Source organism: Talpa europaea (genome assembly GCF_964194135.1).
Source record: "Talpa europaea genome assembly, chromosome: 15".
Taxonomy (NCBI): Eukaryota; Metazoa; Chordata; class Mammalia; order Eulipotyphla; family Talpidae; genus Talpa; species Talpa europaea.
In genome coordinates, this window is record NC_140083.1 from 13337662 (window position 1) to 13356328 (window position 18667).

An 18667-nucleotide genomic window follows, 5' to 3' on the forward strand; every position below is an offset into this window, starting at 1 on the left:
GCATCCTGTACCCCCCCCCCCACTTCCTGCCTGGCACCCAGCAATGCCCCCTTCATGTCCTTGCAGGGGCAGAGCCAAGGGCCTGATTCAGGTGGAGATGGAGCCCACAAGCTCTAAATCCATCCTTTTCACGTGCAAGCAATTCCCCTCTACTTAGCTGTGCAGACTTGCAGAGGTATTTTGGGTGGAGAAGACCACCCCGTGGGTCAGGGATGGAAAGGGACCCGAAGAGGCTGACCTTGTTTTACACTTTCTCTGCCGCTCCTGGGTAGTGACCCCTCAGGGGTCTGTCCACCCCTGCGGAGGTGTGGAGATGGGGCGCTTACCTTCCGAGGAAGAAAGCGATGTAAAACGTGGAGCTATTCAGATTGACAAACTGAAAAAGAAACATTTTCAGGGTGAAGCTGTTCTCCCACTCCGACTCCGTGCGAGGTTGTTCTGTGGACGGAAGGGGAGAACTTGAGAGGCCGCACCTGAACCGGATCTCAACTTCCTTTTCCTCCTCCCAGTTATGCAGGGTGGGAGGAGAGGAGGCTTAGCAGGGCCCAGCCCCGGGACCCTTGAGCTTGCAGACCAGCCCCAGCAAGCGTCGGGTGGGAAGTGCTGACTGTCAGGGGGACTGGAGCATCCAGTTTGTCCCACTGGTCCAGGACACCCAGGAGCCTCGAGAAGAGCCAGCAGGGACGAGGGGCTCAGTCCCAGTCCATGCTCCCTGCAAGGGTCTTTTTCCTCCTACTTTGCTACAGTAGGGGAGGGCCCGTGTGGGGTCAGGTGCCCTCCCAGCTCAGAACATGACCCCTCTCTCCCTGCCCTCCTCCTCAACCATTTCCTCTCCCCTGGACACGGCCCAAGCAGAGGCCGTCTCTTGCCAGCATTTACTGTGATTGCCCCAGTGTCTCAGTCAGCTGCCCATTCTCCTCGCCTTATATTTCACCGTCCATAAAGCAAATGCTCTTTGGGCAGACATTGTGATAGGAACCCAAAAATGGCTTAATCCTCCCACTTGAAATCTCGTGTCTAATGCATTGTCTTTTCTTAGGTGCTGCAGCCTCACCCCAGACAACGTCAGAGAAAATGTATGTAATGCAAGAGCACCTTCCCTGGTTCCACATTCCCTGGGCTGCTAATAGCTCATTTACCACTTCCCCCCTCAATTCCTTTTCTACAGATGACTCAAAATGCTTCCCGGGGGCATATCTGGGAAGGTAGTGGAGAAAGAAAGAAAATCTGATTTAAATGTCAATTTCAGAACAAGGCTCTACTGCCTTTGAAGAAAAAACAATGGGCTCTTAAGGGGTTTTATCTTAACTTCTTAACAACTTAACACTTGGTGTTCCAGAGACTCCTAGGTCATCAAGTCGGATTGGTGAATTCCCAGATGTCCCAACCTCAATCAAGGAGCCACTGATACAGTCCACCAAGGGGGTAGCTACCTCTTCTGTGGACAGAAAGTTCTATTTTGAGCAAGAGATCATAATGGTGGGTTGCAGTGAGATTAAAGGAGATACACAAAGAGGCTAGCTGTGTATCTGGAACACAGAAGGGTCAATAACTGGTCTATTATTATCAATACAAATATTTGATTTTTTCCCACTCTGGACAAGTTATATATGGGATCACACAATTTTCTCAAACTTCATAGAGTAATATGATCGACATTAATAAAATTATGACAGTTTCTATATGTTGAAAATATGGAACAGGTACAGCTTCTAGCTGGCTATCAGATTGTTCTGGTGCTTTATGAAGCTCTTGGGGTGACTTACTCAGATGAATGTTATTTCTGCAAATGTCAGTGATGGCTAGCCTAGTGAAGAGGCTCCCAGTCTTCAAAACAACTAATTTTGCCTGATTTTGTAGGCTGTGAAAGCTGTAGACAATAGCAAATGAATACTTTTCTAAATGATTCTGGGCACTTTACTCGCATGTTCTTTTGCCATGCTATAGTTTGTGTGCATTAAGAGAAAACCTATTTCAAATCATGCTAGATATTTATGACGGGTTTTAAAGCTTTGGGGAGAAGTGATTCCCCAATTCCTAAATGTATTTAAAATGCCCCATGAAGGGCAAAGAACAAAGTGTTGTATGCAACTCGAAATAAAGAGTGTTTGTTTTCAGCAGTGTCAGAAATGAATTTTTGAAAAAAGACACTTTTAAACCACAGCATTATTCTGTGAAATGAAAAAAGGTTCCACTTACCTAAGTTTGTCAAAAGAAGTGCGACTTTTTCATAGAGCTGTAAAATAAATTTCATACCTTTAATAGATGAACTGTACAAATTTTAATATCTAATAACTGGAAGAAAATAATCAAGTCGTAAGTGAGAATAATTTCATTAACCACTCACTGCTTAAGCAATGAAAATCTTGTGAATAATTGTTCCCTTTCGGGGCAAGAAAGAAACATTCCGGGTCATATTTTATTATTTTAAAAAATCTCACTCTGGACACACCCAGAACACTTGGAGTAAAGCTGTGTCACTAACCTATCCTTAAGTGCATCCAGAAAGCATCTTGCATCAACTTATCACTGGAGGACGCTTGATTGCCCAGGTACCTGCATAATGGAAGGTGGGTGGCGAAAGCCCAAGCCGTTGGCAGAGCCAGAGAGGGAGGGAGAAGCTCGCATGCAGCCCTGGTGGAATATAGGGAGGTGGCCAGCGGTGCCAGAGCAGGGGCGAGGTGAAGAAGGGTCGGATTTGGGGAGTACACATCTCTACAGGTACTACACAGAGGTGGGGAGGAAGCACACCCCCCTCTCCTGAAGCTGGAGGGCATGGCCAGGCAGTTACTGCGTGTTCTCCTAGCCTGGTGTGGCAGGCAGAGGCCCCAACCCCTCTATCCACCCTCCCCACCAGGAGAAAGGAAGTTTGTACCCAGTCCACAAAGCCTCAGCAGCTGCCAGCAGGGTGCTTAACTGTGGCAGTGCAGCACCACCAGGGGAAAATTCCAAACTTTTGGGGACCCAAGTTCCTAGAATTCCTGCTCAGGGCGGTGGAGTCCCCTCCTTGCACCCCTATTAAGTTTACTCCTAGTTTTCCAAGCGTCAGTCTCTTCCAGTTAGAAAACCCATCTGATGTCCCCTGGACTCCTAGCCCACTGCAGATAGGCAAGTACCACCTCCCCAGAAGAACAATGATACACCTGATAGTGCTGGCAGCTCACTTGGTGGTTCCAAAGGGCACCCACTTCTGCCCCACCTAGACTTCCCTTGGCTACCAGCACAGTACAGACAGTCACCAACCATAGGTGTACCTAGGAGAGTTGGTGTCTAGCTTAGCAGTGCCAAAGGCCCATCCCCAGCCAGACTCTGGGGCTTCCAGTGGCTTATAACTCACTGCTGCAGGACAAGCTCATGCCTCCCAGAGAGGTCTCGGGTGCTGGGTGTGCAATGAGCTGACTGCAACCAGGACTGCTGGAGCTAGCTTGGTGGTCCTGAGAAACACCCACGCCTCCAGTCTGTGCTTGACATCTGGACGGCCTGCCAACCACTGCTGATCTGCAGCTTCTGGTGGTGTCTGCCTGCAGCCCAAGTGCAGAGTCCTGTGGCCACTCTGCTTGTGCCAAGGCCTCAGGGGAAAGGCACTGCCAGAAGACCAGGTGAGAGTAGAATTAGGCTGCAGCTGAATGGGGAGCTGCAGTCTGGGGCTTCTGGAAGAGCACCACCTCCTATGGTCTGCTTTGACCAGCCTAGATGAGTGATCAGTAGAATCATTGTTCAAATCCCCGTCTCATCCATTCCCAACTACAGACCTTTCAGATCAGGCCCTGTCCGAGGTACTGGGAAATGAGAATACAATAAAAACAGACAAATGTTTTTGTCCTCAAAAGTCTACATCCCCAAGAAGATGACAGATTATCAGCAAACTGAATTTTAAAACAGCATATGAGAGCATGATCAGTGCCATAGAGAAAAATAAGGCCGAGAAGAGACTAGAAATTGCAGGAATGGGTTGCAATTCTAAAGAGGAAGGGAAGCTGTTTGTGAGAAAAGGAACAAAGACCTAGAAGAGGTGTAGGGATAAGCCAGGCCGACCCCAAAGGGGAGACTGTTCCAGCAGAGAAGAGCCAGTAAAAGGTGTGGGTGAGAGCCTGCCCAGACATCCCAGGAGCGAAGGGAAGGCAGCTGGAGCAGAAGCAGCAGGTGGGCAGGAAGGAGAACCACAGAGACAGCGCCGAGGCCCGATGAAGGAGAGCCCAGAGGCCCGTGGAGGTGTGCATTTTCAACTGAGTTAGAATAAAGGCACTGGACATGGTGGGCAGAGGACTGGCATGAGCTGACTTAGTACCAGTTGTGGCTCCTGTGATGAGCTTAGCATAAAGGGAGCTAATAGGCAAGCTGGGAGAGCAGTGAGGAAGGCACCACAGTGTCCCGGGGAGATGCTGGGGATATGTGGGAAATGATCCTGGATACATTCTGACAGAGACAGAGAAACAGGCGTCAAGGATAATGCCATAGCTTTCAGCTTGAGCAAGTGTGAGGTGTGTGTGGGAGGAGCTGATTCTGGGAGTTTGGGTTTGAATGTGTTAGGAGGTGTTTGACTCCTGAATTTAGGGCTCAGGGGAGGCGTCTGGATTAAACTATGCATTTTAAAAAATCCTGAAATTGACACGAGCACCACACACCACCCTGCTAATTTCCTGGCAGGGTTACCCCAGGAATACTTAGCATCCTGATGACCATCCATCCCTCAGGATCCAAATGACAAGGGAAACCACTCTGTAACATTACAGATTCTGAGCTGGGTCTTTCAAAATACATTCTTTCTCTAAATTTCCCCAAGGGGTAGGCAGTGTTATCTTACTGAATTGATAAGGAAACTTAAGTTGAGAGAGGGCAAATGCCTTGCCCAGTCTTACTTTAGAAAACCCTGGAGACAAGACTTGACTTTTACCTTCTAGATTCCCAGGTCTGAGCACATCCCAAGCCAGGCATTTGCTACCAGGCTCTCCTGTTACCACAGAGAGTAAGTCAATCCCCTTAGAAACACAGCAGAGGGGCCTCCCCGGTGGCCCAGGGGTTAAGTCTCAGCGCTATCATCTCTATGGCCAGAGTTTGGTCCCCAGCCAGGGAGCTACCCACATGGCACAGCAGACCTCTCCTGCCTCGACAGCTGCTCCCCTCAGCAGTGTACTTCAGTAGATCCACCTGTTCTGCTCCCCACTCTGTCTCTAGTGACTCCTCTCATGCCCCACATCTCTGGCCTACACCCAAGTTCTTCTACACAAAGAAAGAAAAAACAATCTTAGAAACACAGCAGAAAGCTATCACCTACACATTTTACACACTCAACTGGCTGCCTTGCAGCTCACTCACCACATTCAGCAGCATGATGATACAGAAGTTGATGCACACGGCAGTCCCTGTAGTTGCGACCTGAGAGTTATTCCTGATTAACGCCCACTTAAAGGCAGCGAAAGTGCTGACGGTCACCACCCGGTAAATGACGATGCCGAACACGGCAGCGATCACCACGCAGATCTGGCAGGAAGACAGGAGACCCAGTGAGCCCTTTGGTGGGATGTTTCATGAAAAGAGTTCCCACCACTTGGAAAATCCTCTGATGAGAAAAGGAAATACAGTGAAGTCAACTGACTCAAGAAACCAGCCCAAATGGTAGGACAGGGAGAGCTTAATCTGTGTGTATAGGTGTTACTTTGAGAAACAAAAACCAAAAAGTCAATTTTGTAGTTGACATTTAAAAAAAAAAAGACTAACAAAAAGTGGGAGCTCATTGTGTATTATAAATACAAGCATTGTTTTAGTTACTATATTTAGTTTTGGGCATTGTCTGCATAACTTACTCTGAGAGGGGATCTATTTTCTACACGGGCATGGTAGAGACAAGGGTGAGCCACTGTTGGAGGTCACAGTGTATCTCACCATGACATAGAGTGGCAAGTGGAAAGAGGATCAGATTAGGAGACACAGGCTCTTGGCAGTTTACTGGCTGATCCTTTACCTTTTTGGAGGCTCAGTTGCTCCATCTGTAAAACAGGGACAGCCAAACCATCCCTGATGGCCTCATGAGTTGTGAGGATTACATAACAATGTGCAAAAATGTTTTGAGGAACTGTGTAAATGTTTGATACAATTACTGTTGTTACCACGCGACAGGTCTATACAAGAGTTTTTTTTTTTTTAAAAAGTTTCAAACCATAAAAAATATTCCCGATGCAGAAACAATAAGTCTGCTGCATTTATCAGCAAATGCTTGATAAGGTTCTGGCTTCCCCGAAATGGGATTCATCCGCTCTTTCTTGGAGTACTTGGCTTCAAACTGGGGGCGTATTTCTTCCTAAAGAACAAGCAAACACATTTTCATGCACTGAAGAGGAGCTCAGACAATTAAAAAAAAGAAATCACTATAAGAAAATCAAAATCAACAAAAAACTATGAACCAGAGACACTTTTTGGGGGGTGGGGGGCGGGAGGGGAGGGTTGGGGTCAGAATGGGGGGGTTGCAATTGTACGGGGAATATGAAAATAAAATTTATTATTTAAACAAACAAAAAAAGAAATCACCCCATTGTAAATTGAATCAACAGATACTATGCTCATCAGCCAATCAATGAGGTGGGTTTGGAGATTCAGGTTCAAATGTTTGGAAATTGGCCACTTGAAATCTAGAAGCTGAGACTTATAACCACTAAGGCACGGTAATGCAGAGAAATAGTTAAGTTTCTCTGTTATCTTATCAAGCTGTGCTTAGCAAAAGAAACCAAGAATATCTTGACCCTCATAGTTTCAAATGACAAGATTCTATTATCAGGGAATAATATTTGGACACAAGTACAAAGAAAGTTTCTGAATAGCAAAATGTTCAGAATCCATTTTGTGAGTTATAATGGCCAGGTAGTTCTTAGTTGTCTCCTATATTTTTTTCCTGTTTTTCCATTTAGGCAGTGAAAAGCATGGTGGAACTCTGTTTTAGGAAGCTCCTCTAGGAGTCATTCTCTTTCAACTAGGGGATTTTAAATGTATTCTTAATGGGCACTGAAAACAAAGTAAATGTCTTTCTAATCCAACTAAAATCAAGGCTCCTCTAATTCTAAATCAGCTGAGAATTTATTTCACCTACCTGGATCCCATCCAATGTGAAAAACTCCTTTCTAAAAACCAATTATGGGATTAGAGAAGGTAATCAGCAAGAGGGGATGCCGAGTGTCTTGGAAGAGGAGGGAAAATGAGAGGAAGATTTGGTGAAATGGAGATGAATGAATCCTGGCAGAGATGCTCAAGAGTTACAGGAAAGTAGTGACGGGAAGTGAAGAAGTCGCTGACGGGAGAGAGGTATGGAGAATGGAACAGTTTGGCAGGAGGCTGCCTGCGTAGGAACCCAGTTCCTGCTGCAGGATAACTCAATGCTAGACTCCACTCAGTGGCAGGAAATGCGGACGGTCAGGGAGAGATCTGTTATATGCAAGTTCTACCTCCTTTCATTTATTTTAGGGAGTTAGATTTAAGAATATAAACAGAACAGACCTAGAAGCTTCTGCTTTTTTGGGAAACTTTTAACTCATAAAGCTGCAAGTGTGGTCAAATCCAGCGCTCTAACCATGTAGGAGCTGAGGCAAATCATAGAGCCAAGTCTGTGTTCCTGGGTATTCTGGGCTGGGTTGTACCACCCCACCACCCACCCAAATTCATGTGGTGAAATCCTAACTCCCAGTACCACAGAATGTGGTTGTTTTGGAGATAGGGCCATTATAGAGTGAAGTTAAAATGAGGTCATTAGGGCGGCTCTTGATCCAAAGGGACTGGTGTCCTTAGAAGAAGAGGAAATTTAGACACAGATTTGCACAAAGAGAAGCTGTGTGGACACAGGATGGAGATGGCCAGTTGCAAGTTGAGAGAGACCTGGGGCAGATCCTGCCCTGTGCTCCACAGATGAAGCCAACCCAGCCTCCAGAACAGTGAGACAGTAAAGTTTCTGCTGTTGAAGCCCCCCACTCTGTGGTGCTTTGTTCTGGCAGCCTTGGCTGAGCCCTGGGTTCCCCTGAAGAAGGCATGTAGCAAATGGGAGGCATTTCTGTACAGCGAGCTGAGAGCCACAGGCTGGGAGTGTGATGCATATCTACAACAGACCCCAACTGGGGGCTGGGCTGGTGCTTGGGTACCGAGGCTTGTGTGCTAAGTGAAAGAAGCTTCAGCATCCCGAGCTTTTTACCAGGAGCTGGGAAGACAGAGGACTTACAAAGGATGTGTCTGCCCTAAGTATCCATGCCTTGGTCCCACCGCAAATGCGGGCAGCGACTATTATACTGGTTTGGTCAGAGTTATGTATATTTATAGCTGGAAGGGGAACATTTAATCATACCTCTTTTCTTTAGAGATGAAGAAAGGTCGAAAGGCAAAGCAATTTGTCCAAAAGTGACACAGCTGCTTCCTGGTAACTCAGATCCCCAGGAAAGAACCCAGGCCACCCCACTGGGAAGCTGCTCTCTCAAATACATTTAACAAGACAAGCACAAAGCTCCACCCACGTCCTGAGTGCATTCTGCCTGGGGAATTTCTTCCAGTTGAGAAAATTATTTTCTGGAGAATGCTTATAGAACAGGAGAGGCCTTACCAAAGGATAAGGATTGTAGAAAATCCCAGTGTTGTTTCTAGACCTAAAAACTACTCAAATATGTTCATAGGCATGGGAAGAAAAGCATCCATTCAAAGGGTGAGATCTGACAGAAGCAAAGACAAAAAGAAAACAAAACAAACATCTCTTAAAACTTCTACCAAGCCTACCACAGGGCTAAAATTCTCATTCATGTTTCTAGAAGAGTCATTTTAATATATAAAGCCACATGTGTGTGTCTCTTGGGATGAAAAGACACATTAAACCAATTATCATATTGTATAGGACTAGTTTATCTGATATACTGGCACATCCAATATATCTTCTGAAGACATGGGATTCAGGAGAGGTAAGAGATAATGGACGAGAGGAAGTAAAGAGGGGCTCTGGCCTGGATTAGCTGTCAAGGTGTGCTCAGTGACCAAGCAAGTGAAGGGAAGGGTACAAGAAGAGTATCAAGACCAGACATAGATTACAAGAGAGGATAGTGTACTGGGAAGAATTGAGAGAAGTGAAATCTGAGGAACTGAGTTTACTCCCTTGACAGATTTATCTGGAGCTGGCCCTGCATTTGGTCATATCCACACCAGAGAGGCCATTTAGGGAGTGATTTCTCCTCAGAATTTACCATCTAAGGTAGTGCTTCTGAGCTGCATGCAGATGGACCCTGTCCAGTGTCCTGGAAAACTAGAGTCTTTCCCTCCGAATAGTTCTGATGAGCTTTGTTTGCCTGTACCTAGAGTTGTAAAACTAATGCCCTACTTCTGTTGAAGAAAATGAATATTTAAGAAAATGAACTATTACTACTGATTCTGATGCCTTGACAAGTGAAATGCTTGATTTATACATGGAATTTTATTCCAGGAAAAAACAAATTAAAAATTCTGCTAGTACCTTTTTTTACTGCTTGAAATTTCCTGCCAAGACAGGTATTGAAAATGCTTTATGAGCACATCTGACTTCCCAGACACAGGGTGATGGCCAAGAGGATTGTGAATCTCTTGGCAATTTGCTGTTTTAAAAATTCCGACGTAAATGATACAAACCTCCTCTTCTTCCCAGTCAATCAAGTCCCAGTCATAAGCAATCACTGCTCTCCTTCTTTTCCAAAACTCCAGGAAAACTGTTGCTGGAAAAAGCAGGCAAAGATAAAGACATGTGCAAATAAAACAATGCTGTTAACTGTGTCAGTGAATGATGAAGCCGCTGCGAAATATGACAGTTGTTTGTTTGTAAGCATCTTTGAATCTCAGAATTGCTAGTTAAACTTGATTTATTTAACAAGGACCACTTTCTGAGACTTACTAAGCTTGTATCAAGCATAATGAAAAATTAAGAGTTCACTTAAAATTAAATTAAGCTGATTTGCCAGTTGAGGTAGAACCAACTCATTAGAATGACAAAGCTCCTGGGATATAAGATAGAAAATGGGGCTACCAAAATATTTGTAATGGATAGAGCATTTCTCAAAGTGAGGTGCAAAAACCAAAAACTTAGCATTCACATGTATTGATTGCCAGTGATTTTTGTCCCCCAAACCTTCCTCGTAACAAATATTCATATAAATGCATTTTTTATTTTATTGGAGGAAGGACCTCTCTTGCTTCTCTTTTACTATAAACCATCTCTCTGTTGTCACATTGAAGGCAAAATATTTAAATTACATTACGAAACTTTTCCAACAAGCTAGCCTTCCCACCTGGGAAACAGAGGGTTTCCTCATTTGCCAAGTGACTTTTTACTCTATTAAAAAATATCTACTCAAATTACTGAGCCAGAGAGAAATAAAAAAAATCAAGATATAATTTTGCTGCCTTGGAAGTCACAGGCCAAAATGAAACTAAAGATATAACAGAGATACCGTAGGAGACAGACATGGATTTACTTTTGTGAAACCTTGCTGTGTACTTGCACTTTGAAAAGGCAGTAATGTGTCCTGTGTCTAGAATCAATTTCACAAGGAAGGATAAACATCTAAATGCCCACTTCAAAGAGAGACCCTTCCTTCCTTCTTTTCTATTCCCCCACGCTCTATACTCCTCAGTAGTGTTCAGACATGAGATTTTTAAAACAGGTGACTAGAAAAACAGTATAGAGTAACACTTAAAAGAGAGATTTCTATGCATTTCCCCCCTTTTATTACTCTCACCTCTATCCTGTACTATCTAAACTACCCACAAATGTTGGAGTTAATACCAACCCCAAATAACATGGTTATATTACTTGATGCTGTAGGAAAATCTGAGACTTTGACCCCTTTCAGTAGGGAAGAGACAGCGTTAGTGTTCTGGAAGGTTCTTGTTCATTCTTGGATCAGAATCATATACACAGTAGAGAAGGGAGCCCAGAAGGGACACAAAAGGGAAGTGACAAAGCGTTCTGAGGGCCACACTCATTACCATTTTTGTAACCAGAACAATTATTGTCAATTTCAAATCAACCTGTGGCAGACCGCTATGCATTTCCCAAAACCACTTCCTACCTTGCTAGCAGAGATTCCATTTCCCAGAATTTATTAGAGTTAGATGTGACTATTGCCAAATTTTGATCAATGGAGAATGGCAGAAGAGACATGTCACTTTCGGACTAAAGAATTAAAGCATAAGCATGGTTAACATTATGCAACATTATGCAACATTATGGGGGAGATCCTATGTCAAACACTAGCCAGGATGTAAAATAATGGCACTTCACTAACAAAAAACATTTCACTAACAATGAAAAACATTATGCAAATATGTAGGAAAAAACCCCACTGACTGACTATCTTTCATCATCTTTTTCAGGCATTTTGAGTCTTATGCCGGGGTATCTCTGAACTACATATTTTACATTCCAAGGTTAAAATGTTGTGCCATTTAGTTAGTGACCATTAGTGAAAAATGGTCACTGGTAGGTTACATGGTTACATGGTAGGTATGGGTCTCTATTTTCTCAAGAGTCTTTAAAAGCTGGTATTATTTTCATTATCCTATGGATGGAAATTCTGAGCTCCAGAGAACTCCCATGGATAGTAAAAGACTGAACTAGAAGTTGGACCTGATCTCTCTCTCCTCAAAAAGCCAGAAATTTATTCACTCATAGTCCTGGAAGGTAGAAGCCTGAAATCACAGTGCTGGCTGGCTGGCTTCCTGCTAGAGGCTCTGGGAGTCTGTTCTATGCCTCCCCCTTAGCTTCTGGTGGTGCCAACATCCCTGCCATCTCCTGGCTTGCACACACACTGCTCCAATCTCTGCCTCTGTCTTCACATGGCCTTCTCCCTGCAAGTGTCCATGTGTCCGTTTTCTCTTAGAAGGACACTAATCATATTGGTAATCTATATACCCTCATTTTAACTTGATTATCACTTCAAGACCCTATATCCAAATAAGGTCTCTTTTACAGATACTGGGGCTTAGGACTTCAACAATTCAACCTGCAACAGGACAATGTGGGCTATGGCAATACCTAGGGGTACAATGATATTTAGGGTAGGAGCCAGGCAAGCATGGCTCTATCTGACTTTAGCTAGTAGGTCACAGTCTAACTGGGAACCCTAATTTCTTTGGAAATAAGAAGAATCAAAAGACAAAGCCTACTCTTCCCACCCTAGAAGTATTTTGTGGAAACTGGTTATAATTGTAATAGCACCTTACCCCAGGGTTAAAGATTCACTGGGAGAGCCTGGCATTCACTATCTAGCCTTCTCTCAGATCTATATGCCTCTTCTGGGAGGCCTGGAAAATCCCACAGTCGTTGCCAAAGCTGCCAGGGATATAGTGCTGCCAATGTTTGCCCCCCTGGTAACATAACAAGCAAAGAAAACCTAATTTGATTTTTTACTTTGAAAATGTCTATATTGTATCTAGAGAAGAATGATGTCTCATTATAGAAAATAATTGCAAGGGCATTTTTTTCCTTGTAATTTTTGGAAAAAATGAGCACAAAACTAAAAAATTCTATGGTCTAACTACTTTCTTTAACCTGTCCAAAGGTGATATTCCATTTCTTTGCATAAAAACAAGAATGGAAGTATGGCCAGCAATAAAGTGGGCAGGACATGAAGAGAAAAATGACCTGCTGTCTGATGACTCAAAGTAGTTTCAAAAACTTGGTCAAGATGATTCTCTTATTTCCTAGGAAAGCAGAATGACTTACTGCATATATATAACCAGTCATTTTTCTCCCAATACTAATTTCCTTTTTACAAGTTAATAATACTAATTTTTTTCTGGCCCTTTATAACTTTGTAAGAATGCTTGTTTGGAGAGAGTACAGGGTAATTAGGATGATGTGTTTTCCAAGAACTTCGAAATAGAGGAGTGGCAGCAATAGCTGAGACCTTAACTTACGAAATCTATACATAATGAGTGAGCTGAGCTAAGACTCATAAACTCACATGTGAAAAGAGACAGATGAGTACAAAACCTAGAAAAGGAATTCATGGAGTTGGGGATTAGGACAAATTGGAGAGTGAGCACACCATGTAGAGTGGTAGGTGTTCCTTAATTCTCAAGAACTGTACTGTGGCCAGGTCTTTAAATCTTTCATGAAAAACTATTAAAGTGTATCTTCATGTGAACTATCTCAATTTTAAAATGACAACACTCAATTTGTATATTTTTAAATTTGTGAGGAACAAACAGAATATCTCTATAGGCAGAAGTTTGTAATATCTGAGGTAGGCCATTAGGAGCAAGGATGCAAATTAATGTAAATGCATATTAATGTAAATGACTGGACAATCTGTGAAATACTGTAAAACACCAAGAAAAGGGTAATCTCTCAAGATCTAGGAAGGGCAGAATATGACTGCCTTTTAAGAAGCTGAAATTTAGTTATTGATATTGAAATCTTTCTTATAGAAGGTCACTGTGTCCAGAGGGGATGGCTAACCTGTGACTTAGGAAACATGGGAGTCAAAAAACAAAATTTGGCAGTTTAATATAGGATATTAGAAGGGTACCGTGATATTAGCCAGTCTCTATGGGTAATTATATAATGGACTAGGAATGAATCATCAAGTTAAAAAAACAGTTATTACTCTACATTCCTTTAACAATTACTAATTGCATTCTTTTGATATGTTGGGGACTTTGCTGGCAACAAAGATTTTCCTGCTCATACAACGTATGATGATTAATTTGACTTCCTAGGAATTCTGACACAGGAAAAGGTGGTCTAGATAGTCATTATATTTTCCAATCCAGATTATGCAAATAGCTCTGGGTATTTGTATTTCAATAGAATTTCTTTCTTTCTTTCTTTCTTTTTACAATATTTAACTTTTATTTAAAGCTTCATGTAATAATTTACAAATATATGTAACTCATATGTCTGTTGTCTTAGCTTCTGTTTAAAGGCAGAAGAATTGGATGGCAACTTTCCTGCTGTAGTAGTCTATACACCATTCAATAGCATTTTTTTTAATTTAAATTTTATTTTTATATTCCCCATACAATTGCCACCCCCTTATTTTGACCCCAATCCCTCCTTTCCCCACCCCTCAGCCCCCATAGAGTGTCTCTGGTTCATAGTTTTTTGTTAATTTTGATTTTTACTTTCTTATAGTTATTCTTTTTCCTGGTCTCTTATTTAAGCTTTCCAGATTAACTGGTAAAGCAGACAAAATGAGTCATGGCTGTTCCCCAACCAACCACAATTCTCTGAGACCCTAATAAAAAGCCATCAAACTGCACCAGACTGAGGACTTTTGTTTCTGCCCACAAGGGCTCACTGCTTCAATGGAAGAAATAACCCTACCACATTGATGTCCAACACTTTTCAAAGTTTTGTTCTCAGCTCAAGTTCAAGACTTGGTTCCAGTATCTCCCCTTGCGTGAAAGCTCTCTGGTTTTACTTTTTTGCTTCAGGAACTTAGTGCATGGACCCTCACTGTCCAACTGTAAATTGGACTTAACACCCTGTATTATAAATACTGACTCTTCCTTAATATGAGATTATTGAAAGCAGAGCTCACATCTTATTTTGCATAACTAGTGCTGAGTGACAGTGATCACACACTGTCTGCTGAGTAATGAAATCTTAATATACCCTATAAAGGTGCATGAACATGGTGAACACACTTTGGAATGACTCTGGAGTTAGGCAGACCAGATACAGTTTAAAATCCAGACTCCCTGCTTGGCAGTCACTGGGTGACATCAGGCAAGTTATAAACTCTCAATAGCCTCATCTGTAAGTTGAGGGTAGAAACTTCCTTCTGGTAGAGTCTGAGAAATTGGTGAGGGGTCATATGTCACTGCACCTAGACCCCAGAAGGCATTTAGTAAATGTACACTTTATATAAATGCTACTTTTTGGAACACATAGATTATAAAAAATATAATGAGCATAAATATCTAGAAACAAAAGGCCTATTATAAAATTTATTTTCTAAAAATGAGACATTTCATTCACAAATTACTGACAGGACCTTTTAATTTGCATTAAAATGACAGCAATCATGTTATTTTTATTGGAGAGCTCTAAGGACTTTGATTTGTTTGTTTACTGGGGATAATTTAATTTCTGGCAACAGTAAGTGATTTAAAAAGCAAGGAGGGGGAGAGGGGCTAAAAAGAAAACAAATGAAGAACAGAGGGAGATAATCCGTTGCTTGACAAGTTTCTACCAACATCTAATTCCCTAATGACTCATTTTTTTTTCCCCTAGGGAGAGAAGCTAATTTAGGCCATAATTGTTCTATCCCTCAAATCTTTCTGAATAAAAATGAGCATTGAGGAAAGATCTACATTGGGGTTAAGCCTAAAGCCCTAGGGGCGGACAGTATACCTTGAGAGGTCTGGGGAGGCCCTGCCAAATACTCTGCAAAGATGAAGAAAGCTCGTGCAGTTCTAGCAAGACTTTCTACCCATCTGCAATACACTGGTTCCAAGTGCAGCCTTATTGTTTTTGTGGTGAAGAGAAAGCAAAAACAACAAATTAAACACATCCAATCCCGTCCCTTCTGAGGTCTTGTAAACCACTTTCATCTGTTCTCAACAACTCCATCTTTAGCAATAAAGTACATTTTTTTTCTAGATGTTGCAACTTGTCAATCATAAAGGATGAGTCTGACTCCATTGTACTGAGCTCCACTAGTGCTGACATGCTTTTAGAGAACACCCCAAGATGGTATCAAAGTGGCTCACAACAAGCCAACAGTCCTTTCTCTTCAAGTACAGATCTCCGAAGCAGAAGCAAACAGGGTTACATCAAGTACCTGATCCTAGCAGTGGAGTGTAGGAGTTAAGACTGCCCAGTTTGACTTCCCATTTTCTAGCTACTGTCTTGGTTTTCTTATCTATCACACAGAGAGAGTAATGGTACCTTCTAAGGTTGCCATGAAGATGAACAGACACGATCCTGTACATTGCGTAGGACAGTGTCCAGCAGAGTATGCCTTCAATAATTGCATGCTATTATTATAGCTGCTATTATTTTCAGCCATTCCACATTTCTGCAAAAGGCATAGCCCTATCCACAAAGAAACACCTGGGGTAGATCATTCCTTTTCTTAAACGAGCACATTTACAATACAAGAAATAAGCAGCAAGTTGTCAACTAAGACAAAGCAATTCAGACGATGAACGATTCCAGGTTTGCTTTGCCTGGAGTGGCCCAAAATGTTCCCTTGTGCCCAAAGGTTATTACATAACATCTATCAGATTCTCACTGATTACCCTCCAAGGCACAAGGTTTGTCATATCTCAAATGAGCCACCTGCAACTTCAGAACTTTCTCAACTTCATGCTCTAGGTAGCCACCACCCATAAGTCCAGGTTGGCAGGGATAAAATAAAATCTATTTGTTATCTTCAGCAAGGGGATACTTGCAAGAATATATTCCAACTGGCAGGAGGGGATGCAATCCCTTTGATCATGGTGGTATTGGGGTGGGGAGAGATGACAACTTCTGCCTTATAAGGTCATTATAACAGAATTTTACGTCTATATGTTTCAGAGGGTAAACTGTGGAAGAAGAAGCCATCATTTCAGTCCAAGTATATCAGACATCATGAAATAATGAAGTGGGAAAAGGAGTTTTATGTATTATTAGTTCATTAAACAGTAAACTCATAGCCCAAAGCAGAGCTTCCCAGTGGTAAGCTAGGATGGATTACAGGGGTGAAGAGATTATCATCAAGTTATACAAATGTAGAACACTTACCCCACACTGCCATGAAAACAGCAAAGAAGACAGTGGCTCCATTGTCAAAAAGGTGGGTTACCTGGGAATATTATGAATCATAGTTAAACTAGTTTCTTACATAGGCTATTCCAATGCACATTTTTTTAAGTTCTGTAAACGTTGTGATGATACAAAGAACTTTGCAGGGTTTCTTTGGGGGCTATCTATTCCTTTGGATCATTATCAAGAAAGGGGGTTCCTCTGAGAAGCTTCCTGGATGTAGAAGAGAGAATTTGTTCCCTATATGTCAGCAGCATCTATCTGAACACTTAGCAGCAGCCCAAAACTATAAAACAATTATGTATTTATATTTAAGGCTAGGAAGGTATTATTGTTATTGCTTTAAATGTGTATGATTTCCGAAGCAGTTTTTAGTGTCTCATCTATTTACTTTGGAAACATGGCACTATTTCTGAGTGTGGTTTTGAGCAAACATATCCTGAGCTGCCCTCTGGATTTCAGTATCATAAAGAAAAGAGCACAGACCTGTAACAACATCTATTTCCACCTCCATTAAGGCCTCAGGTAATCACTAGATGTATCTATTGCACATAAGACAAAGACAGCTGGCAAATATTTTATTGCTAGAAACATATTCTATTGCAAACACCACAACAGAAGGCAAAAATATCTATTCTTTCTGCAAAACTGTCAAGCTCATTTCTGCCTCCGGGATGAATCACACCGATGACATGCCAAACTGAAAATGATGATGGATGTGTTCATAAAACATAACCTTTCTTAATGCTTTTGAGCCCTCTCTAAAGTATACTTTACTGTCCCTTTCAGTTATTGCCAAGAATAAACAGGTATTTTCCTGTTACATCAGAGTATGAAGCATTTCAGAATGCTCCAAATGCTTCTGCCTTCTCTTTCATTGAACACAGTTGAGATGGGCAGCATTCAAACACTTATCAGGAGACAAAAGTCTAGAGCCAATTTACTTCCTATGCCCAAGGGAGGGTTATTGGGTGCTCAGCATGAAATCAAGCCTGGAAGACCCATGGTACCTGAGTGGTCTGTGTTCTCTATTAGGGTGTATACTGGGCGGGGTGTGTGTGTGGAGGAGGGTTGGTAGACTCCATAAACCTGTACCATCAGTGTAGACTCTGGTGTGGATGGTGCCAGTCAATGTCTTTGGCTGCTCATCCTACCATCCTTCTCCCTCCACCAGATAACAGCTCTCTCATGCTGTCACTAGGAGGCACCGAGCTCAAATAGCAGCAACTGGAGTCCTTCCCTGGAACTGCTACCCAGACATTTGGAACGAGACATTTTTCTACTGTGGTTAACAATTTGGGAAAATGTGAATCGGGGTGACTGATGATAGCGATTTCTGGTTCCTACTAAAATGGTAAGTTAAGAGAGTTTGATGGCTCCCGCTGCCGGAATCTTCCCTGGAGAAGCAAGACAGACGATTCCAGGTGCAAACAAAACACAAAAGCAAAGATCCTGAGAAATCCTGGTAGAGTCTGCTTTGTGTGTGCGTGTGGCAATGGTGACAGTGTGTGTGGAGAGTTAGGTAGGAGTTGTTAAGCACAGTGAGAATACAGGTTAGAGAAATGCTGATGCTCGAAGTTCAACTCTGGCTTCTCCCTCAATGGTCATTGGACAGTTGGCTTCCCCTCCTGCAACAGGTGCACGCATTCTTGGGATAACACCAGGGGTGTGCAGAATTCTGTCTGGTTGAGAAGATGATGAAGTAGGTGCTACCTGGTCACCTGCCCTGAGAATTTACTCCTCTGTCCATTTGCTCTTAAACTCCAGGGCTGGTAGATTACAATCAAGGGAGAAGCCTCCTTTGAACTCTGCTTTGTTCTAAGTAAGGTTAAAAATGAAACTCTGACCAGGGAAGTTCTCTGGCCGAGCAGGAGCACACGGTGACCCTGGGATGTGTCCTGTCCTCTGTAAACTCACCAGGAA

General features: G+C 42.6%; 1 protein-coding gene across 2 annotated transcripts in view; it reads right to left on the minus strand.

Annotated features, from left to right (window-relative positions):
* Window positions 1–18667, minus strand: part of ANO4 (anoctamin 4) — a gene marked incomplete at both ends in the record, with an annotated part of 292388 nt that overhangs the window by 26252 nt on the left and 247469 nt on the right. For both annotated transcript variants that reach the window (XM_084255593.1, XM_084255594.1), the window contains 6 exons: window positions 327–438; window positions 2200–2236; window positions 5317–5481; window positions 6158–6298; window positions 9619–9701; window positions 16724–16784. In XM_084255593.1, the coding sequence (XP_084111719.1) occupies window positions 327–438; window positions 2200–2236; window positions 5317–5481; window positions 6158–6298; window positions 9619–9701; window positions 16724–16784 (599 nt within the window). The remainder of the gene's footprint in view (window positions 1–326; window positions 439–2199; window positions 2237–5316; window positions 5482–6157; window positions 6299–9618; window positions 9702–16723; window positions 16785–18667) is intronic.